This window comes from Saccoglossus kowalevskii, chromosome 17 (assembly GCF_978046115.1).
Source record: "Saccoglossus kowalevskii chromosome 17, keSacKowa6.1, whole genome shotgun sequence".
Taxonomy (NCBI): Eukaryota; Metazoa; Hemichordata; class Enteropneusta; family Harrimaniidae; genus Saccoglossus; species Saccoglossus kowalevskii.
In genome coordinates this window covers 26,693,450-26,720,231 of record NC_140657.1, presented here as the reverse complement: position 1 = coordinate 26,720,231, position 26,782 = coordinate 26,693,450, and the positions used below count along the sequence as shown (strand labels likewise).

The 26,782-nt window shown below is 34.5% G+C and overlaps 1 protein-coding gene and 1 long non-coding RNA gene across 2 annotated transcripts; both read right to left on the bottom strand.

Moving 5' to 3' along the window:
- Positions 1-228: 228 nt before the first annotated feature.
- Positions 229-3,789, bottom strand: LOC146732793 (uncharacterized). The gene is made up of 4 exons (XM_085491960.1): positions 3,714-3,789; positions 2,096-2,504; positions 864-1,094; positions 229-644 (listed from the first exon to the last, which is right to left on the bottom strand). Exons 1-4 carry the CDS (start codon positions 3,787-3,789, stop codon positions 350-352), a joined length of 1,011 nt encoding a protein of 336 aa, XP_085348086.1. The 3' UTR covers positions 229-349.
- A 1,877-nt stretch (positions 3,790-5,666) lies between these two features.
- On the bottom strand, positions 5,667-26,022 carry LOC144360299 (uncharacterized). Its single transcript, XR_014926829.1, has 3 exons — positions 25,666-26,022; positions 12,637-12,732; positions 5,667-5,983 (listed from the first exon to the last, which is right to left on the bottom strand). It is a non-coding gene; the product is annotated as an uncharacterized LOC144360299 (long non-coding RNA).
- Between the last annotated feature and the right edge of the window lie 760 nt (positions 26,023-26,782).

Sequence of the window (26,782 nt, the reverse complement as noted above, 5' to 3'; positions counted from 1 at the left end):
CAAATTAGCTAATTAATATGCATGGGTTTCTACCAAAACCTAATCAAGTCTGCGCATTGGCCCAGAGCATCTATGCACTGAACTGATGCATGGTTCTTGAGATAGCAATGGAACAGACACAAACACACACAGACACACTATGGTAACTGCAAAGACTCCCATTGTGTGCTTCGCACATTGGAGTCAATAATATGTGTATTGGACAGAATTTTTCACATATCGAAATAAAATACACTATCACTGGTCCTATTTGTAACCCCAAAAAATTATTTTGTTTGCTCTATCAAAAGTGTATATAATTTACATAAGCTCATGCTACTCATAGAAAAAGTACAGTATTAAAAGTGAATTAATTTAAACTATAATTATGTTCTCTGATATTTTTAACTCCAAGTGGCAAAGGTAATCCAAGCTGAATGTGGTGGAAACGTGCACAAATGGATGTTGTATTACGTTCTGGTAAAACTGCCCTTCCAGCAACAAATAAAGATGCATCTTCCCTTGTTCTATGCTTCACAGTATGTAACCGTTGTGGATGATCATCAAATTTTTCATCAAATGACAATTCTGCATTATTTTTATAGCGTTGTGAAACTGTCCAATAATAAAATGGCATACTGGGATTGGCTCGTTTGCAGAATTCGCTGTCATAATAAAGGAAAATCTTTGTTTAGTTGCTTGCCCTTTTGAAAACAAAAGTGTATTACTAATTGTATGTTACTATGTGTTGCATTATAATTTTAACTTTAAATTGTATATAATTAATACATATGAGTGTATTGGCCATATAAAGAGACAATCTTTTCAGTTTTATGCACATTTAATTTTTACTGATAAGCAATAAATTCAAAATGATTATATACCTGCACATAGATCGCCAACATGAAGTAAATTCTTGGTGAGTGAATGCATCACCCAGTTTTCGCCTGATTAAACTAAAAAAGCACTCCACGTCATCTGTTGTTGATGATCTTGGGTGTTCAGGTTCTAGAGATTGGCTAACAATTTGTCGCCTTCTAAATTCCTGCGACTCTATATTGGTGACTAGTGCTATAAACGTCTCTCTTGTCAATCCCCTGACACTATTCAGTGATCTATAATAAGAAATTATATACTATCCACTATTTGTGGGCAAAGAATATGTATTCAATTCATAATGCAACAGTGAGATATTATCTGTTAATATCACATGACAATAGTGCATATCATTCAGAGTTGTAATGTTTAGCGAGAAATATCACTTTTAATATGGTATACTAGTATGTTTGGTAAACACAAGTGTATGTATATATGTATATTTTCAAACAGCAGTTGGAGAAAAATGGTTATATGGGATACATCTTAAAGGCTGATAGCCCTCATGTTTACACTTTGTTGGTACTGGGTAATTAATTTATTGATTAATAATGGTATATGTGTTGCATAATCTGCTGCTGACATTTGACCTGAGAATTTGACCTGAGGGTACGCTGCATGTCCTAGTGGCTCAATTTTTCAGCAAGACGATCAGGAAGTGAAGTGTAATGGGAAAGAGGATGTAATGACCGACAGTGACTAATGAATAAGAATTCTATTGGCCCTTTATAGTACTAGAACATTTATTTTATAAAAATGTGGTCACTGTTTAAGGATGCTTTCAAAAAAAATGTTCAGGGGGAACAGAGGTTATGTTTTATTTCCATTCATTTATATGTGTGTGTTAATTGGTCCTGACAGACATCATTTCTCAGTGAACCGAAATTGTTCAAAGTTAGTAATGATAATAAAACACAAGATATCAACATTTTAAAGGGTGGTAGTCGCTCTTCTAAAGGAAATCACAAGTACAAGTTTCAACCTAGGTGTGATGTGCACTAAGTACTGTCAAATCACTCACAAAATTATCTAGCTAAGGCTTGTAACGTTTCAGTTTGTTCATATGAGACCAATATCTTGCATACATGTATGTATAGTGCGACAACCACCACACTTTAACATGCCAACAGTTACTGGTGTATCAGGTGATAACTTCAGCATGAAGTCTATTGTACAATTAATTTAACATTTAGTAGTAATTGCCTGAAATAGTTCATGGAAGTCACTATACAATATTTACCTGTTTATGTCCAAAGTTGAAAAGTCATACAACTCATTATGCCATGGCATCAAGTCATCCAATAAATAATTATAAAAAATGTAATTGAATTGACATCGCTGCAATTGGGGGAGGCCTCTTCCATCACTGGCCTCATGCCATTGGGCTACCAGCCTAATATAATGACCTGCTTCTTGATAACCATGTTGCTCCATGAAATTAGCAACATTATATGAAAGAAGGCGTTCGGCATCTTCTACTGACTGCTTTCTTTTACCACTATATGCAGCATATGTAAGACCTGTATTAGGATCTTCTAGGGCATCTTTAAATGCATTAACATTTATAACCTCTGGGCCACAATCTCTAATAGACCTAGCAATTCTTTTTAGAATATGAGCATGATCTTCTCTGTCATGGAAGAAGTCACCTGAGAGATGGTATATATGTCAATATTAAAGATATATTGTTATTGTAACAATCTATTTGCATTAATTCATAAAGCTTAGTGGTATACCACAAATAGTCTTGTTTGTTTGTTTTTTGAGTAAAAAATTGACTAAAATTGTGTCTGTTGGCTCCAAAATGATTCATTTCCAGAAATATAAAAGAATATAAGACAAGTCATTGAAAATGACACAGTCCCCGTTAAATTTTTTAATGTTCTCTTTGTGTTCGTCATGTTAAAGCGGAGGGGTTGTCGCGAGCGTGTCCTTGAAACTTGAATTCCAAGTGGCGTATACAACAGATTGTTTATTTACATCAAAACACATGTTTCTTGTAGTAGTAATATGGCCAAAAATAAAAACAGCCGTTATTCGGCCATCTTTGATCTGATTATGAAACACACTGATATGTATGATGAATGTGCCAAATATGAATGAAAATAGTACATAAATTTTGGAAATATAGCAGTAAGGCCAAAAAGTCAGATGGCTGTCAATCAGCCATCCTTGACCAGATTTTGAAACAAATTGTCATAGACATGCATCCTAACATGTATAAAGTACATGTATGTGAAAAATTTGAATGAAAACTGACAGAGCATGTCCAAAATACAACATTTAAAAAAACAAGATGGCTGCCATTTGGCCATTTTGAATCGAATCGCTAAACCACTGCATGTGCATATGTACCACATAAGGTACTAGGCACATGCAAAAAATGAACAGAATTGGTCCACAGGATTCTGAAATATGACAGACAGACGGACAGACTCAGGACCTCACAGACAGTCGGGGACATATATCCTAACATGTATGATTTATGTACTAAATTTGAATGAAAACTGACAAAGCATGTCCAAAATACAACATTTTCAAAAAACAAGATGGCTGCCAGTCGGCCATCTTTGAATCGAATCGCTAAACCACTACATGTGCATATGTCCCACATAAAGTACTAGGTACATGCAAAGAATGAACGGAATCGGTCCAAGGGATTCTGAGATATGACTCCGGACAAACGCACGGATGCAGACCAAATTATAAGTCTGAACGGGGACTAAAAAAAGTGCATCACATTTGGGCGAGAAAGTCTGGTGGTGTAAAGGTAAAATGCTCTGCAATGCAATGCACAAAAATCTGTGAATTTATTCTATAAGAACGAATTGTTTAAAAGCTGTAACTACAATATTTACCTGTATCTGGATCCTTTTCAGGAATGTATGCCCAATTAGAAAAGTCATGTCCCTCTTTTTTGTAAAGCTCCACCATATGTGTATACTCAAATTGGGCAATGATAGAGCGTAGAGTATCAAGTATCGTTTCCCTACTGTGGGGCTTCTATGGCAAAGGATGGTATCCTTCTGGAATCTGTAACCCTCTTATATGATTTAATATATCATGTAACTGCCAGCCACGTTCTGCTAACTCATGAACACTCACAATAGTTGCATTAGGGATCACTTCATTAGGATTTGCAACAACATGTTGACCATCTACAACTATAAAATGATTATTCAACACAAATTAATAAACAACATAATGAGTTAAATAATTAAAGTTTCAGTGGTGGTTGACTCGGCTTGACAGAAGAGCATGCATGAATTTTTAACTATTACTTAAGCAAAGATATTTGAAAAACTAACTTGATTATGTGTATTCAAGAAAATATACCTATATTTTTTATCAGAGAGCACAGAAAAAAAAATACGGTAAATATTCAGCAAGCAACTGCATTGTTAATTTACATAAATACAAAAGGCTTATAGTATGTTTCACATTTGCTCATAGATATTCAATGCATATACCATTAAACATTGAAATTCCATTTCTTATGCATCTATTTGCCATAGCTCAGCTGCTATAAGCTCTTGCTGTGGTTGATATTGTAGGTTTGAAATCCACCCTTTGCCAACTTTATTGCTTGGCTTATTTAATTGAAGACAAAGCAATGGCTATTGTACAACCATGTTTTACCATGGTGACCATGATAATTGACGGTCAACCATGAAGTGCCATGGTTGACCATTCTAATGACCATGGTCAAACATGGTTAAAAATCAAATGACTATTGTCAGCCATTGTCATACAACCATGGTCAGGACAACTATAATCATGGTCAGAACAACCATGTCCATGGTTGACAAGAACTTGAACTGTACGTAGTAAAAAACTTCTATGGCCATGGAACTGTACTGACCATGATCAAACATGGTATATTATGTTTGGCTTAATGTATCATGATGATTATACATGTGTATTTATTTCATGTGATTAGTGTTTCAGTGCTAAGTGACTTTCTCTATATACCTCTAACGGTTATTTGTCATATAACAACATGATGACCATAAAATACCATGGTAGCCAGTTTTACATGGAATTTAATATTATTTGATTGGTACATAATTTGTGTTTGGGAGGGGACATGTGACTTGATAGAACATTCATGGATGCGCTACAGCAATTTCTAATTTCCAAATTGATAGCATTTGCCTGTTTATTGTTTGTTCGTATGCACATAGTGCATGACTTTAGGTCAACAAATGGGAAGATAGGACAGATTTTTAATTTTCCAAACACAGTGTAAGTGTAGTGAAATATTTGCATATTTTTGTCTCATTACTACCCTTACGAAAAGATTCTATAGAATTCTATAGAAATTGTATTGATTATTCTATAGAATTCTATAGAAATTGTATTGATTATTCTATAGAATTCTATAGAATTTAACAGACATTTGGCACATTTTCTATAGAATTCTGTAGAAATTCTACGGAATTCTTTAGAAATTCTATAGAAATTCTACGGAATTCTATAGAAATTCTACGGAATTTTCTAGAAATTCCACAGAATTCTATAGAAATTCTACAGAATTCTATAGAAATTCTACAGAATTCTATAGAAATTCTACAGAATTCTATAGAATTTTATAGAAATTCTACGGAATTTCATAGAAATTCTATGGAATTTAACAGACATTTGGCCCATTTTCTATAGAAATTCTACAGAGTTCTATAGAATTTGTAAAGAAAAAGGTACCAAGAAATTTGGACCCTTTCATATAGAATTCTACTAGTCATTTAAAGATTTTAATTAGGCAGTATTCAAGTTTCCACCCAAGGCTGAGCAAAGCAACATTGCCAAATATGTGAAGAAAAATGAGGAAACTTTATTAATTCACAGAAAAGTTAAACATTGACACAGCAGTGTAACTGAAACTTTAAATGACAAAATTAGTCAGACTGTCCATAAATACATTTAATTATATAAAAAAATTGTATTCAATCAGTACAATTAAGGAAAATCTAAAAAAAATCATAGCTATATACATGTATTACTCTGGTTGTAAATACAGTTACTGGTAGGGTGAAATGAAAAAAAATCAGATTCCACTTCCTAGTTTGTACACATAATTTATTCTTGATGAGTCCTCTTCAGTCTCAGCCAAATTGCTTTGATGCAGTCCCTAAAAGTGAATATGAATATTAAGATATTAGCGCAATGTTTTCGAATAATTTAAGAAAAAAAAATAATTAGGTTGTTTTACATCATGTCATGTGGAACAAGTCATTGTCAATGACACGTCCCCGTTCCGTTCATATTTGAGTGACATATACATTCAAAGCAGATCATGACCGAAATGCACCTGCATATGTACAACACATTGTGCTAAATCTGAACAAAATCCATCCATGCATGACTGAGATCCGGTTCTGGAATTGTGAAAATACGTGATTTTGATGCATTTTTGGCCTTAAAATGGCCATCATTCCGCTATTGTTAAGCAGATCATGAAACAAATGCACATATCTATTTGTGACATGATGTACCATGTGTGTGTGAAGTTTGAACTTGATCAATCCAGACATGTCTTGGATACGGATCCAGAACTGAATTCTTTAACAAAATGGCCGCCAGTCGGCCATTTCGAACTTGATCCGAAAAAAAAAGACGTGCATCAAGGTCCTATTATGTTTAATGTATGTACCAAATTTGAACAAAATCCATCCATGCATAACTGAGATACGGGTCCGGAATGGTGAAAATGTGCGATTTCAATGCATTTTCGGCCTTAAAGCGGCCCCCATTTGGCTATCGTTAATGAGATCATGAAACAAATGCACATACATATTTGTGACATGATGTACCTTGTGTGTGTGAAGTTTGAACTCGATCAATCCAGACATGTCTCAGATACGGATCCAGAACTGAATTCTTTAAAACAAAATGGCCGCCAGTCGGCTATTTCGAACTTGATCCGGAAAAAAAAATGACGTGCATCAAGGTCCTATTATGTTTAATGTATGTACCAAATTTGAATGAAATCCGTCCATGCATAACTGAGATCTGGGTCCGGAATGGTGAAAATGTGCGATTTCAATGCATTTTCGGCCTTAAAGCGGCCCCCATTTGGCTATCGTTAATGAGATCATGAAACAAATGCACATACATATTTGTGACATGATGTACCTTGTGTGTGTGAAGTTTGAACTTGATCAATCCAGACATGTCTCGGATACGGATCCAGAACTGAATTCTTTAAAACAAAATGGCCGCCAGTCGGCTATTTCGAACTTGATCCGGAAAAAAAAATGACGTGCATCAAGGTCCTATTATGTTTAATGTATGTACCAAATTTGAATGAAATCCGTCCATGCATAACTGAGATCCGGGTCCGGAATGGTGAAAATGTGCGATTTCAATGCATTTTCGGCCTTAAAGTGGCCGCCATTTGGCTATCGTTAATGAGATCATGAAACAAATGCACATACATATTTGTGACATGATGTACCTTGTGTGTGTGAAGTTTGAACTCGATCAATCCAAGCATGTCTCAGATACGGATCCAGAACTGAATTCTTTAAAACAAAATGGCCGCCAGTCGGCCATTTCGAACCCGATCCAAAAAAAAAAATGACGTGCATCAAGGTCCTATTATGTTTAATGTATGTACCAAATTTGAACAAAATCCGTCCATGCATAACTGAGATCCGGGTCCGGAATGGTGAAAATGTGCGATTTTGATGCATTTTCGGCCTTAAAATGGCCACTATTCGACTATCGTTAATCGGATCATGAAAAAAATGCATGTGCATATGTCCCATATAATGTGTGATGTATGAGTGAAGTTTGAACTTAATCGGTCCATGCATGTTCGAGATACAGGTGATCACGGACGCACGGACGCACGGACGGACGCACACAGGGCAAAACATAAGTCCCCGTTTTCGGACTGCGTCCGAACGGGGACTAACAATGGTTTTCCCTCTAATCATGTATTCACTGGACAGGAAATAGCGAAATTTAGATGCTACACTCATGGAACTATAAAGTTTATAGTTCCATGCTACACTGTACCATTTAAACTTTTTATACAAGTGCAAGGGTGTGTTTTCAGAGAAAATTGAGTGTTTGATGTTTCTGAGCTTTGTAATTTTTTATTGCATTCTAATCACTATCAACGATATACATAATACATTTACAAAGTGTGCTTTAAATGTATTTAAAATATATTTTTAAGCTACAAAATCACTTTTTAATACAGTAAGCAACAAAAAAAGGTTTCATATTTTTACCACTTTATAAGTTGAAAACATCAATAATCTGTGTGACTTATTGTATCAAATTAAGTTCTTGTGTATGTTATGCAGTATTTGCAAAAAATAACGACATTTGCAGACAATAGAGGTCTTAAAATGTTAACCCTGTGTTGCTTTGTTGTGGCTTTTCAGTGATTTTATATGATATCCTGGCAATATTTCAACCCCATAATGATAATAATTCTATGTTTGTTGCTATTTTAGTTGGAAATGCTAATGACATGAACTCTGGCCAATGCTGATCTACATTGCTTACCACCTATGGGTATTATACTGTACATACATGTAGATCAAAGTTGCATCTCACAACATAAATCAATAGAAATACCCTTAACAAGAATTCTGTGCCCAAAGCAAAATAAAGCAAACAAAATATCACAGTTTCATTTCCATTGCATTTGGCAATGAAGAAATAAAATTAAAACCACAACATCTGGAAATATACACATTATAAACATGTCCATCTAGCACACAGAGTTGTCACTTAATAGTTATTCTTTTTGGTATTCTCTACCAGCCTTATTGAAATACATACCAGTCATGTGCCATCAGAATGTTTGCACACTTTCTACTAGTAACAGTCTAGATTTTGCACAAAAACGGATGCCACTGATTAACTCTTTGCTTTGAGCATCCAGCTTACCAAATTCAAAATTAATACCCGAGTGGTATCGATTGTAATAATGTTTTATACTGCACGTTGATGAACTTATTGAATTATAAATTAACATTAAGGTAGCGAGAAGGGAAATTTTCACTTTTTTCTTGATTTTTCACAAATTGATAAAACGGTTACTTTAGACCTTGATACATCACCCCAGGTTTACAAAAGATCGAAATTGCGAAATAACGTTGCTCAAATTAGTGTTTTAAAACACTAGCAGAAAAGACTGCAACTGGCTTTTCGTGGATATTTGCATAGTGTTTATCTTTGAAAGGGTTTAAATGATAACATCTTATCTGTATACTCTGTTGTTGACGATTCTGATATAACGGGTGATAAGCTTCTTGTCGCAAACAATGCGTGTTTATCTAACGTCCATTGTCAGCATCATTGTCAGTCGAGACTTCGTCGGAGAAACATGGTCATACAGTACTCATTTCGCCCAACCTTCCGCTTTTACATCGACCGCTTATCGCTTAATTTCCGACCACGCGGTCTTGTCCGACCGGAAACCGACCGCATTTTAATCGCGTTTTGTTTTCGCTCGCTCGCTCGCTCATTGAAAACATTGACCGCTCGCCCAAACACTGATCACTGGCACATGGGTGGTCGAAATGGTGGTTTTGATAGTAAAGTGTGAACATACAACTAGTATTAACTATTATTACATTCTGAACGACACTTCAAATCTAATAGTTGTATTACACCTGTATCGTGAAAGCAACTGAACTGGGACCTCTTGTTACGTGTTTTGGGTGCTTGTTCTAGATGTAATATTTTTTTTTTTAATGAGACAGTTACGTGAAAAAAGCCTAGGTAACTCCTTTTGAGAGAGCAGAGAAACGAGGAAATGTTAGTGATTAATTCCAAAAATAACGACACCGAATCCACATCGGTCCACGTCTGGTAAAATTTGACATTGAATTTTTAAAATTAAGTCACGATCATTGAACGAGTTCGGTCTATACCGTATACGTACCATAAAAGTGTTCCCACAACAAATATTTTCGACTAAAAACGGCCATATGCCCTGAAAGAATCGAACAGAGCTTGACATGTATGAATAATTTATTGGGCTTAAAAGAAAAACGTGTCAAATTTAGTTATAGCCATAACTTTTTTAGCGCGGAAGTTGCCAACAAATGTAAAAAAAAATCGTGAATTTCATAGATTCGAATAAAATAAAGCAAGCGATTGATAAGGATGATTATTAATATTTTCCCCGATGCTCTTCGAATTTTTATTTTTTTTATTTCAAGGTAAGAAATGGCTAGTTGCATTGTCTTCAATGCGGTTGTTTCACCGCGAACAACTCTAGCTCTGTTTTTGCATGGTTTAGTTTTGCGATGTAAAATAAAATATATATTAAAATAATAATACTTGTTTAATTATTTGGGGTTTCAGCCCACAAATTACGGACATGATCCCCATGAATTACGGTCAATGTTTGTCTTCTCTCGGCTGATTGTCACGGTGTTGATCGACGCTCTTCCTAAACTCAGCCTGAGTATGGAGAAACCAACGGGGATCGACATTCCAAACAAACAATCGAAATTATCAACGAAAGACGAGATTTTTCTAGATATTTACAAACATACTGTCATGACAAACATATGTAAAATTAACAAATACACAAAGAGGTGTAATATTAGGTTTTATTTTAGGCTTAGAAATATTTTCTTTCACTCGCCCATGCATGTAACTGCCATTTAGATTTACGGTCCTTCAGCATCGGGGGGGGGGGGGGAAACAACAATAGTTATACAAAACACATTGCGAAGACTCAACAATCAGGAAAGAAACCTCAGACAACCATGTCGTACTTGTGTTGAAATACATTTTGTATTTCACGTCAGAATATTGTTTAAAATAAAATATTCAGTCCAGGCCAAATCGAGGTCAAAGGGTCAGGTTGCGTGCATATAATTATAGATAGTTAAAACAAAAAGTATTTGAACTTTTGTCAGCTGTTCAACATCTATAAAAACAGAAAGACAATTATAAGACAATGTGAACCTCGGAAATTATTCTGTTAGTCCGAATTTTAAATGCGCGCGAGCGAGCAGGTGGGCGGTGATATTTCAGGGTTTGCGCGGTCGAAAATAAAGCGGAAATTGTCCGGTCGAATTCAACAAGCGGTCGCAAAAGCGAGAGAAAAAGGTGATTGGAAAGCGGAAGCGGGCGGGAGGTTGTGCGAAAGGAGTACTGTAACTTTGCACAACTTTCTTTTAAATCGTTTTATTTTCCAAGTCAATATTCTATTTTACTAATACATTTTTTTTCTAACGCAATGGCGAAGAAAAGAAAGAAAGCGTTGACAGACGAGGCAAAGAGAAATCTGCCACTCAGTGTCGCACTCTGACACAGCAATTTTTTTCAAACAACGGCCATTTTGTTTCACCATGAAAACCGTTTTATTAGATGTCTTATCAGAGACACTTGAAGGATTAGCTTGTTTGTAAACTGTCAGCGTGTACAGTGGGACAGTAATGTTTGTCAGAGGATTATCCTTCGTTGTTCGTTTGCATAACAATGGAAAACCCGAACGTTCCTGAGTACGGACTCAAATGCCAGCAGTTTTCTTCATTTTTCACGCTCGAGCTTGAAATTATTCATTATCTGACACTCTTTATGAGTTCTATGATATCAGTGGTTAATATGTTTGGCCATTTTTAGTGTATATTTATAATAATGCAGCAAATCTACAATGTTTTATTAACCAAAACTGTTTTTCGCGTTTTTCTCGAGTTGAAGTTTTGATCGAGTACGACTCATTGGGACCGCCGCCAAATCAAGTGCGTTCGGACTAGGACATTCAAACTCGCAGTTATCGTTCAAAAGATAATGATGGTGCGAAATATGTCTGGGTTTTTAAAGAAAATGCTTTGTCACAGAATAATAGTCTGTTAAAGGTGCCAAGTATGAAATAATTTAAGGACAAAAAAACAAACCTGCATAGAAATCGGAATAATAGCTCTTTTGATTATCGGAGACGCATTTCAATGGGCTTGATTACGGACAATGCATGACGTAAATTTCACCAGGAAATTCCGCAGTGTGCTCTCGCAATCGCGTACTTAGTCATTTTTACAAGGTTCGCCATTTTTGATGTCACGTGATAATTATGTAAACAATGACTGTCCAGTTTGTGCGAACTTGTACCTCTATACTTAGTCTTTTGATATATATAACCTAAATTACTGTTCTGAACGAGACAACAGACAGAGAATGTTTTATTTAAAAACGTCACAAAACCCTTCTCGCTACCTTAACTGAAACTTGTTTTCAATGAAGTGTGTCTATGATCAAAATTGTAATCCAGTATACTGTATAATTTTTGTTCATCCTATAGAATGCACTTCTTATAGAGCAATTACTGTTACTATACTAAAGCTTGTCTCCGAATGAAAACTTAAGTAATGTTCATATTGAACAATAAATCATATTCCAAATTGTCCATTAACAGGTAATTTAGTGATTTGGGTTAAAACATAATTTGGGCTAAAACAGTTTTATGAGGGGGTTACACTAGAGCTGATACCTCCCTTTCAGGTGGATAACAGTTTAAATTTTGTCATTGTTGAGCCTCTTGCTTGATGCTAGATGTTTCATATTCACAGCTGTTTTCCTTTTACAATGTTATTTGCAAAAACACTTTCAAAAATAATATTATATCATTCAAATAATTCGGTTTATATGCAAATAGCTGATTTCATAACACAAAAATACAATGTAGGTTTTTCTACATTACTAGTACAGCAGCTGATAACATCTAGATTGCATTAAACTATTTTTTAATCTCATTATATTATATTAATGTAAAAGTCATACAAAATGTCATAATACAATACTGACCTTGTACGTTAATTGTTCCAGAAAATTGTTGTATATTTTGATGTGTTGTACTAAGTCAATAAATGGATATATTATAGTTTCCCATTTATGGCAGCACTAGAATAAAAGATGAAAGTATAATCATAGAAATTAATTAATTATCCTGTTTTACAGTAAAAAAATAGTTAAACAACTGCAAATCAATTTTAATAAATCTGTGAGAATGAATCTTAAAAAAAATATGTCCTAAATATAAATTGAATATCATTAAGGAAAGAGAAGAATAAACTCGGTGAATCTATTCATTGTAATGTTAATTGAATACAAGTTAATTTGCATAATTTATTCAAGGCGCCATATTTGAAAATCAATAAACAAAGAAACAAAGTCAGTTGAATCAAAACAGTCAAAAAAATTACTGGTGTCCATGTCTGACTCAATTACATTGTCTCACAATAACACTTAATACAGAAAGAAAATAACACATGTTTCACTTACCTATCTATGTTGTCTTTATAGTAATCTTTTATACAACAATTATCATTAATTAGGTTTTCAAGACACATGTCTTGGAAACCTATTGTAATCGTTATGTTTTTTATTATTATTATTCCGCCAGATTTTTCGCTAAGCGCCATTCGAACACCGTTGCACATATCTGGAAAATTTTTTCATATGTTTGTAAAGTTTGATGAGATCTAGTGCATATCCTAAAATGACGCATATTGGTCACGTGGTACGGCGGCCATTTTGAATTTTAGGCGAAAAATGGCATGCTCATTTAAACACCTTTCTGAGGGTCTAGGAGTTTCAAACTTTCGCTTAAAAGAAGCATTGACCCTAGAGCTACGTATTTCATGAAAAAAAAGTTGAACGGTCATGTGACTTTTTTTTCTAGAATTTTCTGAAATATTGTTTTGCATCTCATTTGCATAATTTTGATCGTATCAAATTTCTACGCCATAATTTTGAAGAACATCATACATACTACAGATCAATCAAAGAATCATGCAAGTGCGACCAGTAGTTTTGGAGCAGTTGATTTATGAATATTTTTCACATTTTATATAAAATAGCCAGCAATGTTGCATTATGGGAAAGGGGGGAGGGCCCATTTACGATATACATTGAATTGACATATATAGAGAACTATTGCACATACAAACATGGAACTAACGCTATATTGAAGACATTGGACAAGAGAATTGACCAAAATATTGGATGACCATATATGGTCATGCAACTCATTAAATATGCATGTCTCTAATATCTCAGGCACTATTGCAAGTACAAAACATGGAACCAATGCTATATTGAAGACATTGAACAAAAGAATTGATCAACATAGTGTATGACCATATATGGTCATAGAACTCATTAAATATGCGTGTCTCTAATATCTCAGGCACTATTGCAAGTACAAACATGGAACCAATGCTATATTGAAGACATTGAACAAAAGAATTGACCAACACATTCCATGACCATATATGGTCATAATATGCGCCATAATCATATACGCCATAATTTTGAAGAACATCATACATACTACAGATTAATCAAAGAATCATGCAAGTGCGACCAGTAGTTTTGGAGCAGTTGATTTATGAATATTTTTCACATTTTATATTAAATAGTCAGCAATGTTGCATTATGGGAAAGGGGGAGGGCCCATATACGATACACATTGAATTGACATATATTGAGAACTATTGCACATACAAACATGGAACTAACGCTATATTGAAGACATTGGCCGAGAGAATTGACTAACATATTCGATGACCATATATGGTCATAGAAGCCATTAAATATGCATATCCATAATATCTCGAGCACTTTCAAAGACAGAGACATGTCCCCAAATCTATATTGAAGGCATTGGACAAAAAAATTGACCAACACATTCGATGACCATATATGGTCATAGAACTCATTAAATATGCATGTCTCTTATATCTCAGGTACTATCGCAAACACAAACATGGAACCAATGCTATATTGAAGACATTGCACAAAAGGATTGACCAACATATTCGATGACCATATATGGTCATAGAACTCATTAAATATGCAAGTCTCTAATATCTTCGCCACTGTTGCAAGTAGGAACATTGAACCAATGCTATATTGAAGACATTGGACAAGAGAATTTGTTAAGTTTGATGAGATCTAGTGCATATTCTAAGATGACGCATATTGGTCACGTGGTACGGCGGCCATTTTGAATTTTAGGCAAAAAATGGCATGCTCATTTAAACACCTTTCTGAGGGTCTAGGAGTCTCAAACTTTCGCTTAAAAGAAGCATTGGCCCTAGAGCTACGTATTTCATGAAAAAAAAGTTGAACGGTCATGTGACTTTTTTTTTTAGAATTTTCTGAAATATTGTTTTGCATCTCATTTGCATAATTTTGATCGTATCAAAATTCCACGCCATAATTTTGAAGAACATCATACATACTACAGATTAATCAAAGAATCATGAAAGTGCGACCAGTAGTTTTGGAGCAGTTGATTTATGAATATTTTTCACATTTTATATAAAATAGTCAGCAATGTTGCATTATGGGAAAGGGCCCATATACAATACACATTGAATTGACATATATTGAGAACTACTGTATATACAAACATGGAACTAACGCTATATTGAAGACATTGGACAAGATAATTGACCAACACAGTCAATGACCATATATGGTCATACAACTCATTAAATATGCATGTATCTAATATCTCGAGTACTATTGTAAGCACAAACATGGCACCAATACTATATTGAAGACATTGGACAAAAGGATTGACTAACATATTCGATTACCATATATGGTCATAGAACTCATTAAGTATGCATATCCATAATATCTCGAGCACTTTTAAAGATAGGGACATGTACCCAAACCTATACTGAAGACATTGGACAAGAGAATTGTCCAACATATGAGATGACCATATATGGTCATAGAACTCATTAAATATACATGCCTCTAATATCTTAGGCACTGTTGCAGGTAGGAACATGGAACCAATGCTATATTGAAGTCATTGGACAAGAGAATTGACAAACATACCTGATGACTATATATGGTCATATAACTCATTACATATGCATGGCAATAATATCTTGGACACTATCACATATACAAACATGGGACCAACGTTAATTTTGGGGGCTATTGCAAACAGTCATACCTGGCCATGCATTGCATGTGACTTGGCCATGTGCCATGGTCTTGAAAACCGGTCATTGCTGCTATGCAGCTATATTTGTCATTGTTCTTTGTTAGTCAATTAAGCTGCTGGCTGAGTCAGACAATCAGATCACCACTGCATGAAAACTACAAGTTGATGTACTATGATTTTGTTACCCATGTGTTCCCTGTCATTCGTTGGTCAATAGGTTCCAATAGTATTATGTTCAACAGCTTGAAAGTCACCAGATATTCCTTCAAACTGTGCCTTCTCTGTGAATGTTGTTGAATGACAGCAGCCATCTTGTTTGGTTGTTTGTGTGAAGTGCCCTCAAGTACAATGCAATGCATTGTGGGCGAACAAAGAGAATACTTTCTGAGGGATGGTTGCAATATGTTTGTTTTCAATATTATTATATTAATTTTGATCTAATTATATTTGTCAATGTATCATTTTACACATCAACAAAAACATCATTTGTGCTCTCTTGGTATAAATTAGATTAGATATTAAATAAACAAACCAAGAACAAAAAAACTTTCAAAAAATCAATGGGGAACAGCAAACAGATGGCTAGACAGATAAGTGGAACACAAGAACACCTACTGCTGAATTTTGTATTTGCTAATGTATTCATTTCTGTCGTATTTTTTTGTGTAAATATTATGAATAATAAAAATGAAGATAAAAAATAAAATAATACAAGCAGCCTCTCAACTAAGACGTTAACAATTTATGCACATTTCAATTAGAGAATTGAAGATATCCATCTAAGGTTCATATATGTTCGATATATAAAAGCAATCAAACTTTCAACGAGATGTAAAAAATATCACTGTTTACAAAAACATGTATAGTTTCAAAGCAACCGGACATCAAAAACATAACCTTATACTAAAAATGAGAAAAATATTCATTAAAATTTGGGAACTGAAGTTATCATCACAAAATGAACAAAGCTGAGAGAGGTCCACTATAGGTACCTATATGTATATTTTCAAAACAGAGAAGTCAAAAATATCACTTTTTACCAACAAATGACAAAAATATTCATCAAAATTAAAGAATTGAAGATATCACAAAATAAACTAATCTACTAGGGGTCTACTCAAGGTACATATACCCCAAGTTATCAAAGTAATTGAGAAAGTAAAAAGTTTGCGAGGACGCGAGACACTAATATGATAAGTTCCAATCAACAATGGAGTTAATAAATATAATTTGACATTTTTAATAAATTCTTACCTCATATTTTTGGCTACTCTAAAAATAATTTTGTTTGTGCCCAATATATTTGAGAATGTTTATAATCATGTCCCAAATGTGTGTAATGTGAATCTAGCAATCTAGTATGTCACCGAGAGTCAATATCCTTTGACATTAAAATTAAAATACATCAAAACCTAACTTTTTTGTAAATTTATAATATATCAGCAATTTAGTGATGTGTAACTGCTGCTCTCTCTCCATTCCATTATTTTAATCTCTAAAATTCTATAGAATTCCGTAGAGTTCCACAGAAATTCAATATAAATTGAGTGTTACATATGTTTTCAATATTTTTTTCATAAGGGTGAATTTTTATCAATTCCATGCAGTTTTTTTTAGTATGTACATCATTACAGAAATATACAGGAATTATTATTTAAAGTGAATGTCACCAGTTGTATAAACTAATGAGGGAAAAAAGTACATAGTCATGTGCTTGATATGATGATTCTACACAATTCTATAACATTGTACAGATTTTCTATGGAATTTAAATGGAATTGAAAAAAAACTCTATAGAATTTTATAGAAGTTTTTCGTAAAATATAATATATCTTGCGTGTTTCTGCATAGTGTAATAAAGTATTGTATTTCTATAGAAGAATACCATTCTATAGAACTCTATTGAATTCTATAGAATAATATTCTATAGATTTCTATTGAATTCTATAGAATAATATTCTATAGATTTCTATAGAATAATATTCTATAGAATTATATTCTATTGAATTTCTATAGAATTCTATAGAGTTCTATAGAATTCTATAGAGTTCTATAGAATGCTATACAGTTCTATACAGTTCTATAGAATTCTATAGAACTTTTTCGTAAGGGTAGGTTGGTTATGTTTACGCAAAAAGGTTGTGCCTGTCTGTAATTCAGGATGAAGTGGGCAATTGTCCCTAAATGTGGAACTTGGTAAACAATATACTCACAATCAACTGTTATTAACATTCCCAACAATGTTCTTTCATTCAATCTTGATATCTTCTCTCTTGCCTTCATGCGTAGCTTAAAAATGCTTGTGGGTCCTGTTAGTCCATTGTAACGACAAGAATTGAACTCTCCATCTGTAACACTTCCTGTAATATCAAATTCTATAATACATAAAAAGTCTACAAAATATAGCATCAAGTTATGTGCAAGAATGATAGCATATAAAGAGCTTTAGAATATGCTTACCAACAGGATAAAGTCCTGCATTCAGAACCTTCAGCTTTACCTCATTAACTAATTCTCTGAATTTATTATCTGTGAGACTATGATACAAAAGATATCTGACAGGTATTGAGTATGGCTTTGCTTTTCTCTCTTCATCAGATATCATGAAAACCAATACATGTGTTGCTGCTGTTGGTTTCTTTTTGAACAGATTTCTGAGGTATTTCATGATGTCAGGGATTATATCAGAAACTGCTTCTGTAACTGGTTGCAGATGAGTATATCCCTCTCCAAGTTGCTGTTTAAACGATGCCAGGAGATCAATGTAGTCTCCAGCAATAGAGAGAAGCATTTGGTATTTATGAACGTCCCAACACAACTGCATCAGTTGATCTTCAGAGGATTTTGGGTCATTCTGTTTTTTGTTAAATTTATTAACTTTAAGATCAGTGCCGTCAGCCTTAATCCACACTCTTTTACATCCTGGATTATGAATGATAATCTGTTTCAATGCTTCAGTCTGAAATGATTTGCAAATATCAGTGAATTTAAGATTTAAAAATGTACATAAAATATCAAAAGTACAAACAAAAAAGATATTTAAATTAAAAAATTACAAATGATAATATATAAAAAAAAAAAAATAAGAACTGCTGAGCCTCTTCCCGTGGGGGATTCGATCCCCAGCATCACGCTGCTCAGTTAAAAAAGTTTGTAAAATTACAACCAGGAATCAGTTCTTATTTTTCCTACCTGCAGCCATGTGTCTTTATAATTAATACCCCCCCCCCAGATGATTTTGGTATTCATTCTGCGTGCATGTGTGTGTATCTATTATAAAATAAATTGGATATCAATTATAATAACATAATCAAGCGGAATGAAGAGGATATCCAATGAGTGAAACTAAAATGATGTACCGTTTGTGATTTTCATATGATCCCCATAAAGGCTCAAACAAATTCTGATATCACATGGTCACTCACTGGATATCATTTTTTGTGACTAATTACAAGCTAACCTACAGTACTTTATATTCAGTGCTAACAATAAAAGTAAACATAACACAAATAGTTTTCATTGATTGCCACTGTTAATGTTCACAATTTTGTACAACTTACTTGAATATCAGTTGAACCACTAAATTGGCTATTTCTACTTTCATTCCTCAAGACTTGTGCTCCAATTGCAGGAATGTTTACATGTGCCTATTAGTATTTATTAATGTGATACCATATCAACAAAAAAGTAAGTCATTATGTAAGTGGTATCTAGACCACCCATCAATCAATAGTGACATAAAAATAACACTTCTATTCTTAGCTTACATATTGTAATTAATATGCAATACCATTAATACATTGTATGAATAAACTATGGATTGACAATACAAATCCACTCCACTCCACTTCACTCCACTCCAATATGGCCCTCTAAACAGTTGGATAAATCTTTCACCAAAAATGACATACCGGTACATAGTTTCCAGCCATGTTTTGTATACAATAGGACACTTCAACTGTAATTAAATATAAACATCATGATGATATACATTTCTTATCGTTATTATTATAATTGTAAGACATTTTCTGTAGTTTAATTTGTTGTGTTTACCTCAATAGATGATGATGCATTGTAGAACTGTATAGCATAAGCTAGCATTGGAAATGGCATCCTACAACATGTATTAAGTGGCATCCTTGGTGAATCATCATTTCTTTTCAATGCCAAAGCTTTTACTAGGCTATATACTGAATTGTCCAACTTTGAATTTTGCAAAGTGGACATAGCAATGACAGAAAGCTCGATCTAGTCTTTGGGTGTGTTTAAAATCCTCTTTCTCCCACAAGGCAATACCCAATATGTACCAAGTCTAAGTTAATCAGTTGCAAAGATTAAATCTGCTGTAACGTGATACATATGCTGTGCATAGTAAGTTGTACTTGGGTATAAGGCTGACTACAAATGAATTGAACTTGGGTGTTGGTCACTACAAATAAATTGAACTTGGGTGTTGGTCACTACAAATAAATTGAACTTGGGTGTTGGTCACTACAAATAAATTGAACTTGGGTGTTGGTCACTACAAATAAATTGAACTTGTGTGTTGGTCACTACAAATAAATTCAACTTGGGAGTTGGTCACTACAAATAAATTCAACTTGAGAGTTGGTCACTACAAATAATTTCAACTTGGGAGTTGGTCACTACAAATAAATTCAACTTGGGAGTTGGTCACTACAAATAAATTCAACTTAGGGTTCTGATAACTACAAATAAATTACACTTGGCTGACAGTGACTACAACTAAATTATACATGTACTTGGCTCCACATTATTTCCAGCAATCAGACTATGGAAAGTCTGGTTACCTGGAGTGCAAAGAAGAACTTCAGTTGACAACAAAGCTTATTATAAATCTTTTATCTTCTTTGGACTAATCCTGTGAAATACAGTATATATGTCACTTACATGCATCTATGCATTGAACAGTTATATACTTATACTATACTATAACACTACATAAACCACCAAACCCTGGGGCCCACACTATATAACAACTAGTCTTTATTTTCCACGATTTCCACTTCCTCTTTGTCCACCTCTTTGTCTTCCTCTTGATCCACCTCTCCCAATTGCAGGGGTTCTTCTGCTTTGTTGTCCTCCTGCATCTCTTCTGTGTTCCCACAGCCACCTTGCTTCTGCTTGATCAGTTGCTTCTGTTTGTGTCATCTTCTGCCCTTTGCCTGCATTACATGTTATTTCATGGTGATATGGAAGGAAGCAATCACGACACAAAGAAATTCCACATTCATTGCATTTGTAGACGCTGTATACGTAGTGGCCCTTCTGAGTTTTCCTTCCTATCTTAATGCACATTCTACAACTAGCACCTCTGCCCTCTCCTTTAACCAGGTGGTGATTTTGGTATGTATTGAGAACTGGTTCAGCAGTTGTCACTCTCTGTTTTCTTGAGCAAAAGCCACCGATCATAGCGCAACCAACTTCTACTTGGAATGCTTTATGCGTTTTCTTCTCATCAACTACTTCTTTGTAGATAATGTAGCTGTTGCAAATGGCAGTATCTAATAAGTAGAAGAAGACATACTTCCACCATTTGTGGGCCTGACGTTGGGAAGTGAAATAAGATCGTATTTGATTAGCACGATCCACTCCACCCATGTATTTATTGTAATCACCTACAATATCAGGAGCTGGAAGGCTGTAGACAGACTTTCGATGGGTTGTGGGTGACTTGATGAATCTGTTGATCCTTCCATCATTGACTCTAAATCCTTCTCGGCATGTAGAAAGCAGATTTAATAATTTTGAATCTTTATAAGAGACAACAACAAGATCGTCTTTCTGTCTTGCAGCAAACTGCCCTCTGCATAGGTTTTTGATTATGTCACTTGCTGGGTTTCTTCTGGGATTTGTGCGAAGGGCATTTGGGAATCCCCTTCTATCTTGGCGCATACTTCCAACAACATAGGTATGGTGATAGTCCAGGAGCCTACTGGCCATCTCAATGCTGGTATAATAACTGTCTGTGTAGAGAACATGATGTAATCCAGTGAATGGCTGGATTAAATTCTCGCATAAGGCAGCAGTTTTGGAAACGTTTCGCATATCCTCTTCATGACTTCCAGTACTAGTCATAAATTTGAGATTAGCCACGTAATTTGAATGACTATCTGCCAAAACATATACTTTGAACCCTTTGGCTCTGGGTTTTCCCTGGATGAACACAGTTGGAATTCCATTATATCTCCCTTTATACCAAAGATGGCTTCGTCTATTGCCACCTCACAATGAAGATTATACATCTGTTGTGATTGATGTATTACAGTTTTCAGTATTGGTGCAACTTTATACATTGGTCTATGTCTTCTCTCTGTAGCTCTCTCAGCAGGATTACTTATATTAGCTGGATCATTTCTTGCATCATTGACATGAAAATATTGCAATATTTTTTGAAACCTATTACGGCTCATTACACCTGCAATTTTTTCATTTCTTAAAGCAGTATTTGTTGACCAATAGTCATTTAGTTCCCCTTTTGGATCAACACCCATAATTATCATGATGCCTAGAAATGCTGCCATCTCATCATCATCTTTGATTTTAGCCCAGTACTTGTCCGCTCCTTTGTTTCTTTTTATATATTTTGCATAAGCATTAGTCTCTCTTCTGAGTTTTGTCACAAGCGATTTAGGAAATATTTTTTCAAAAGCACTTATTGGTGTAGGTATGTCTGCTTTGTTCACATTGGGACCAGGATGTTCACCTGTGAACTCTTCAACAACATGTCTTCGGAGTGTCGGAGTCCAACCATCACTATCAGCAACATTGTCATCATCTTCATCATTAGAAACACATGTAGGTTCAATATACTCTGAGTCACTTGGCCAGGTTGTTTCTATTTGTGTGTGAGCATGAATGCGATGATGTGTGCTGTTCCTGTCATCATCATCAGAGTCCATCTCTTCACCTGATGTAGTGTCCATGCCACTGTCAAGATTAGGAGGTACTACCCCATTTTCACCATCATCATCACTACTATAAAGGTCACTTTCATCACCACCCTGATTCTCTCTGCCATCATCATTTCCATCATCCTGATCGTCATTGCCATCACCTTGATCATTGCCATCACCATCCTCATTTTCATTACCATCACCATCCTGGTTTTCATTACCATCACCATCCTGGTTTTCATTACCATCATACTGATCTTCATTGCCATCACCATCCTGGTTTTCATTGCCATCACCATCCTGGTTTTCATTGCCATCATCCTGATCTTCATTGCCATCACTCTGATCATTGCCATCACCATCCTGGTTTTCATTGCCATCATCCTGATCTTCATTGTCATCACCCTGGTCCTCATTGTCATCACCCTGGTCCTCATTGCCATTACCATCCTGGTTTTCATTGCCATCACCCTGATCCTTATTGCCATCACCATGCTGATTTTTATTGCCATCACCCTGGTCCTTATTGTGATCACCATCCTGGTTTTCATTGCCACCACCCTGATCCTCATTGCCATCACCCTGGTCCTTATTGTGATCACCAACTAGGTTCTCAATACCATTACCACTCTGGTTCTCCTCAGTCTCAATTGTCTCATTGTCTCTTTCACCAGTCACATTACTAGTACTCCCATGACCCTGTCTCTTTTTATGATGTCTTGGCCGTTTTCTGCGTTTAGTGGTTTGTGCAGAATGGGGATCACATGTATCACTATCACTGTCTGCATAACTGATCTTATGATGTTTTGAGCGCTGTCTGCGCTTACGAGAATGAGAACCTGCATGACTGGGGACACTAGTATCACTAGTAGTGTCCATAGGAATAACTTGGTTATCTCCTACCTGATCATTTTGTACCCTCTCCTTCGATTCAGTTGGCAATTGATGCTTCTTCACCCTCACTTTGCCAGATCTATTCTTAGACGATTCTGTAATGAGATCATGTTCTTGTTCAGTTATATTCAATGAAGCTATATCTCGGAGAGTCATGTTTCATGCAAGAGTAACAATCTGTAGGACCATGCACTGCAATGACAGTAACAAATGAAGACTATTAGCCCATAATTCCAAAGTATGAAATCAATTCATTTACTCATTGATTTTATCAAATGTAGTATGATAATCTGATTTACAGGAAATGTTGTGGAGGCAAGTCATATACAGTATTCATACGTAATTTAGGAATAGCCTAGTACATGTAGTTAGCTTTCATGGTCACTCAAGTTATATAATATGGTTGTTTATTTGCAAAGCAAACAACCAAGCTCAACTGCCTCCTTTCATGAAAACAAAGGTTGCTTCATTCCTATTTGCACAAGCCCAAGTGTAACTTGCTAAGTTTCTTGATTGTCTACGTTCAATTTACTTGTAGTATAGAATCACCCAAGTCCAACTCAATCAGTTTTTTTGACCATCCAAGTTGAATTTATTTGTAGTGGAGACAACCCAAGTTCAACTTATTTGTAGTGCAGACAACCCAAGTTCAACTTATTTGTAGTGCAGACAACCCAAGTTCAACTTATTTGTAGTGCAGACAACCCAAGTTCAACTTATTTGTAGTGCAGATAACCCAAGTTCAACTTATTTGTAGTGAAGACAACTCAAGTAGTACTTACTATGTTTGCCCATGGTCCAAGTACAATTTACTCAGTCTGCACAGTGCTGGAAAAATCTCTAGTAGGAGCAGCAAAAAGCTGTGTATATCCTTCAGTTGCAATAGGCTAATAATGCTGTACACTGCAAAAGTATGCTAAGTATGTTTACTTTCTGGACTCCCTGGTGAAATTAGCCTAGATATTGAGTCACCCCTTAGGGAGGGGCAGATGACCTTTACATACTGAATTGAACTTGGTAGAAAACACAATAGGTTCTTGGTAAACATAGCAACTTGTACTTGGTGCAGAAAGGGTGTCAGCCTGCAGGCACCCAGAAGCACCATAACAAGTTAGACTTGGGAGGTAGAGGATTAATTAAGTAATGTTCATATTGAACAATAAATCATATTCCAAATTGTCCATTAACAGGTAATTTAGTAATTTGGGTTAAAACATAATTTGGGCTAAAACAGTTTTATGAGGGGGTTACACTAGAGCAGATACCTCCCTTTCAGGTAGATAACAGTTTAAATTTTGTCATTGTTGAGCCTCTTGCTTGATGCTAGATGTTTCATATTCACAGCTGTTTTCCTTTTACAATGTTATTTGCAAAAACACTTTCAAAAATAATATTATATCATTCAAATAATTCGGTTTATATGCAAATAGCTGATTTCATAACACAAAAATACAATGTAGGTTTTTCTACATTACTAGTACAGCAGCTGATAACATCTAGATTGCATTAAACTATTTTTTAATCTCATTATATTATATTAATGTAAAAGTCATACAAAATGTCATAATACAATACTGACCTTGTACGTTAATTGTTCCAGAAAATTGTTGTATATTTTGATGTGTTGTACTAAGTCAATAAATGGATATATTATAGTTTCCCCATTTATGGCAGCACTCGAATAAAAGATGAAAGTATAATCATAGAAATTAATTAATTATCCTGTTTTACAGTAAAAAAATAGTTAAACAACTGCAAATTAATTTTAATAAATCTGAGAATGAATCTTAAAAAAAATATGTCCTAAATATAAATTGAATATCATTAAGGAAAGAGAAGAATAAACTCGGTGAATCTATTCATTGTAATGTTAATTGAATACAAGTTAATTTGCATAATTTATTCAAGGCGCCATATTTGAAAATCAGTAAACAAAGAAACAAAGTCAGTTGAATCAAAACAGTCAAAAAAATTACTGGTGTCCATGTCTGACTCAATTACATTGTCTCACAATAACACTTAATACAGAAAGAAAATAACACATGTTTCACTTACCTATCTATGTTGTCTTTATAGCAATCTTTTATACAACAATTATCATTAATTGTCATTGTTCTTTGTTAGTCAATTAAGCTGCTGGCTGAGTCAGACAATCAGATCACCACTGCATGAAAACTACAAGTTGATGTACTATGATTTTGTTACCCATGTGTTCCCTGTCATTCGTTGGTCACTAGGTTCCAATAGTATTATGTTCAACAGCTTGAAAGTCACCAGATATTCCTTCAAACTGTGCCTTCTCTGTGAATGTTGTTGAATGACAGCAGCCATCTTGTTTGGTTGTTTGTGTGAAGTGCCCTCAAGTACAATGCAATGCATTGTGGGCGAACAAAGAGAATACTTTCTGAGGGATGGTTGCAATATGTTTGTTTTCAATATTATTATATTAATTTTGATCTAATTATATTTGTCATTTTATCATTTTACACACCAACAAAAACATCATTTGTGCTCTCTTGGTATAAATTAGATTAGATATTAAATAAACAAACCAAGAACAAAAAAACTTTCAAAAAATCAATGGGGAACAGCAAACAGATGTCTAGACAGATAAGTGGAACAAATAAACACAAGAACACCTACTGCTGAATTTTGTATTTGCTAATGTATTCATTTCTGTCGTATTTTTTTGTGTAAATATTATGAATAATAAAAATGAAGATAAAAAATAAAATAATACAAGCAGCCTCTCAACTAAGACGTTAACAATTTATGCACATTTCAATTAGAGAATTGAAGATATCCATCTAAGGTTCATATATGTTCGATATATAAAAGCAATCAAACTTTCAACGAGATGTAAAAAATATCACTGTTTACAAAAACATGTATAGTTTCAAAGCAACCGGACATCAAACACATAACCTTATACTAAAAATGAGAAAAATATTCATTAAAATTTGGGAACTGAAGTTATCATCACAAAATGAACAAAGCTGAGAGAGGTCCACTATAGGTACCTATATGTATAGTTTCAAAACAAAGAAGTCAAAAATATCACTTTTTACCAACAAATGACAAAAATATTCATCAAAATTAAAGAATTGAAGATATCACAAAATAAACTAATCTACTAGGGGTCTACTCAAGGTACATATACCCCAAGTTATCA

Bases quoted from the DNA above. Each gene is read 5' to 3' on its own strand.
- LOC146732793 (XM_085491960.1), bottom strand. From the start codon at position 3,789: ATGGTGGAGCTTTACAAAAAAGAGGGACATGACTTTTCTAATTGGGCA. The intron at 2,505-3,713 runs GTAAATATTGTA...ACCATCTCTCAG, and splicing joins TGAAAAGGATCCAGATACAG to GTGACTTCTTCCATGACAGA. The intron at 1,095-2,095 runs GTAAATATTGTA...TTCTTATTATAG, and splicing joins TCAACTTTGGACATAAACAG to ATCACTGAATAGTGTCAGGG.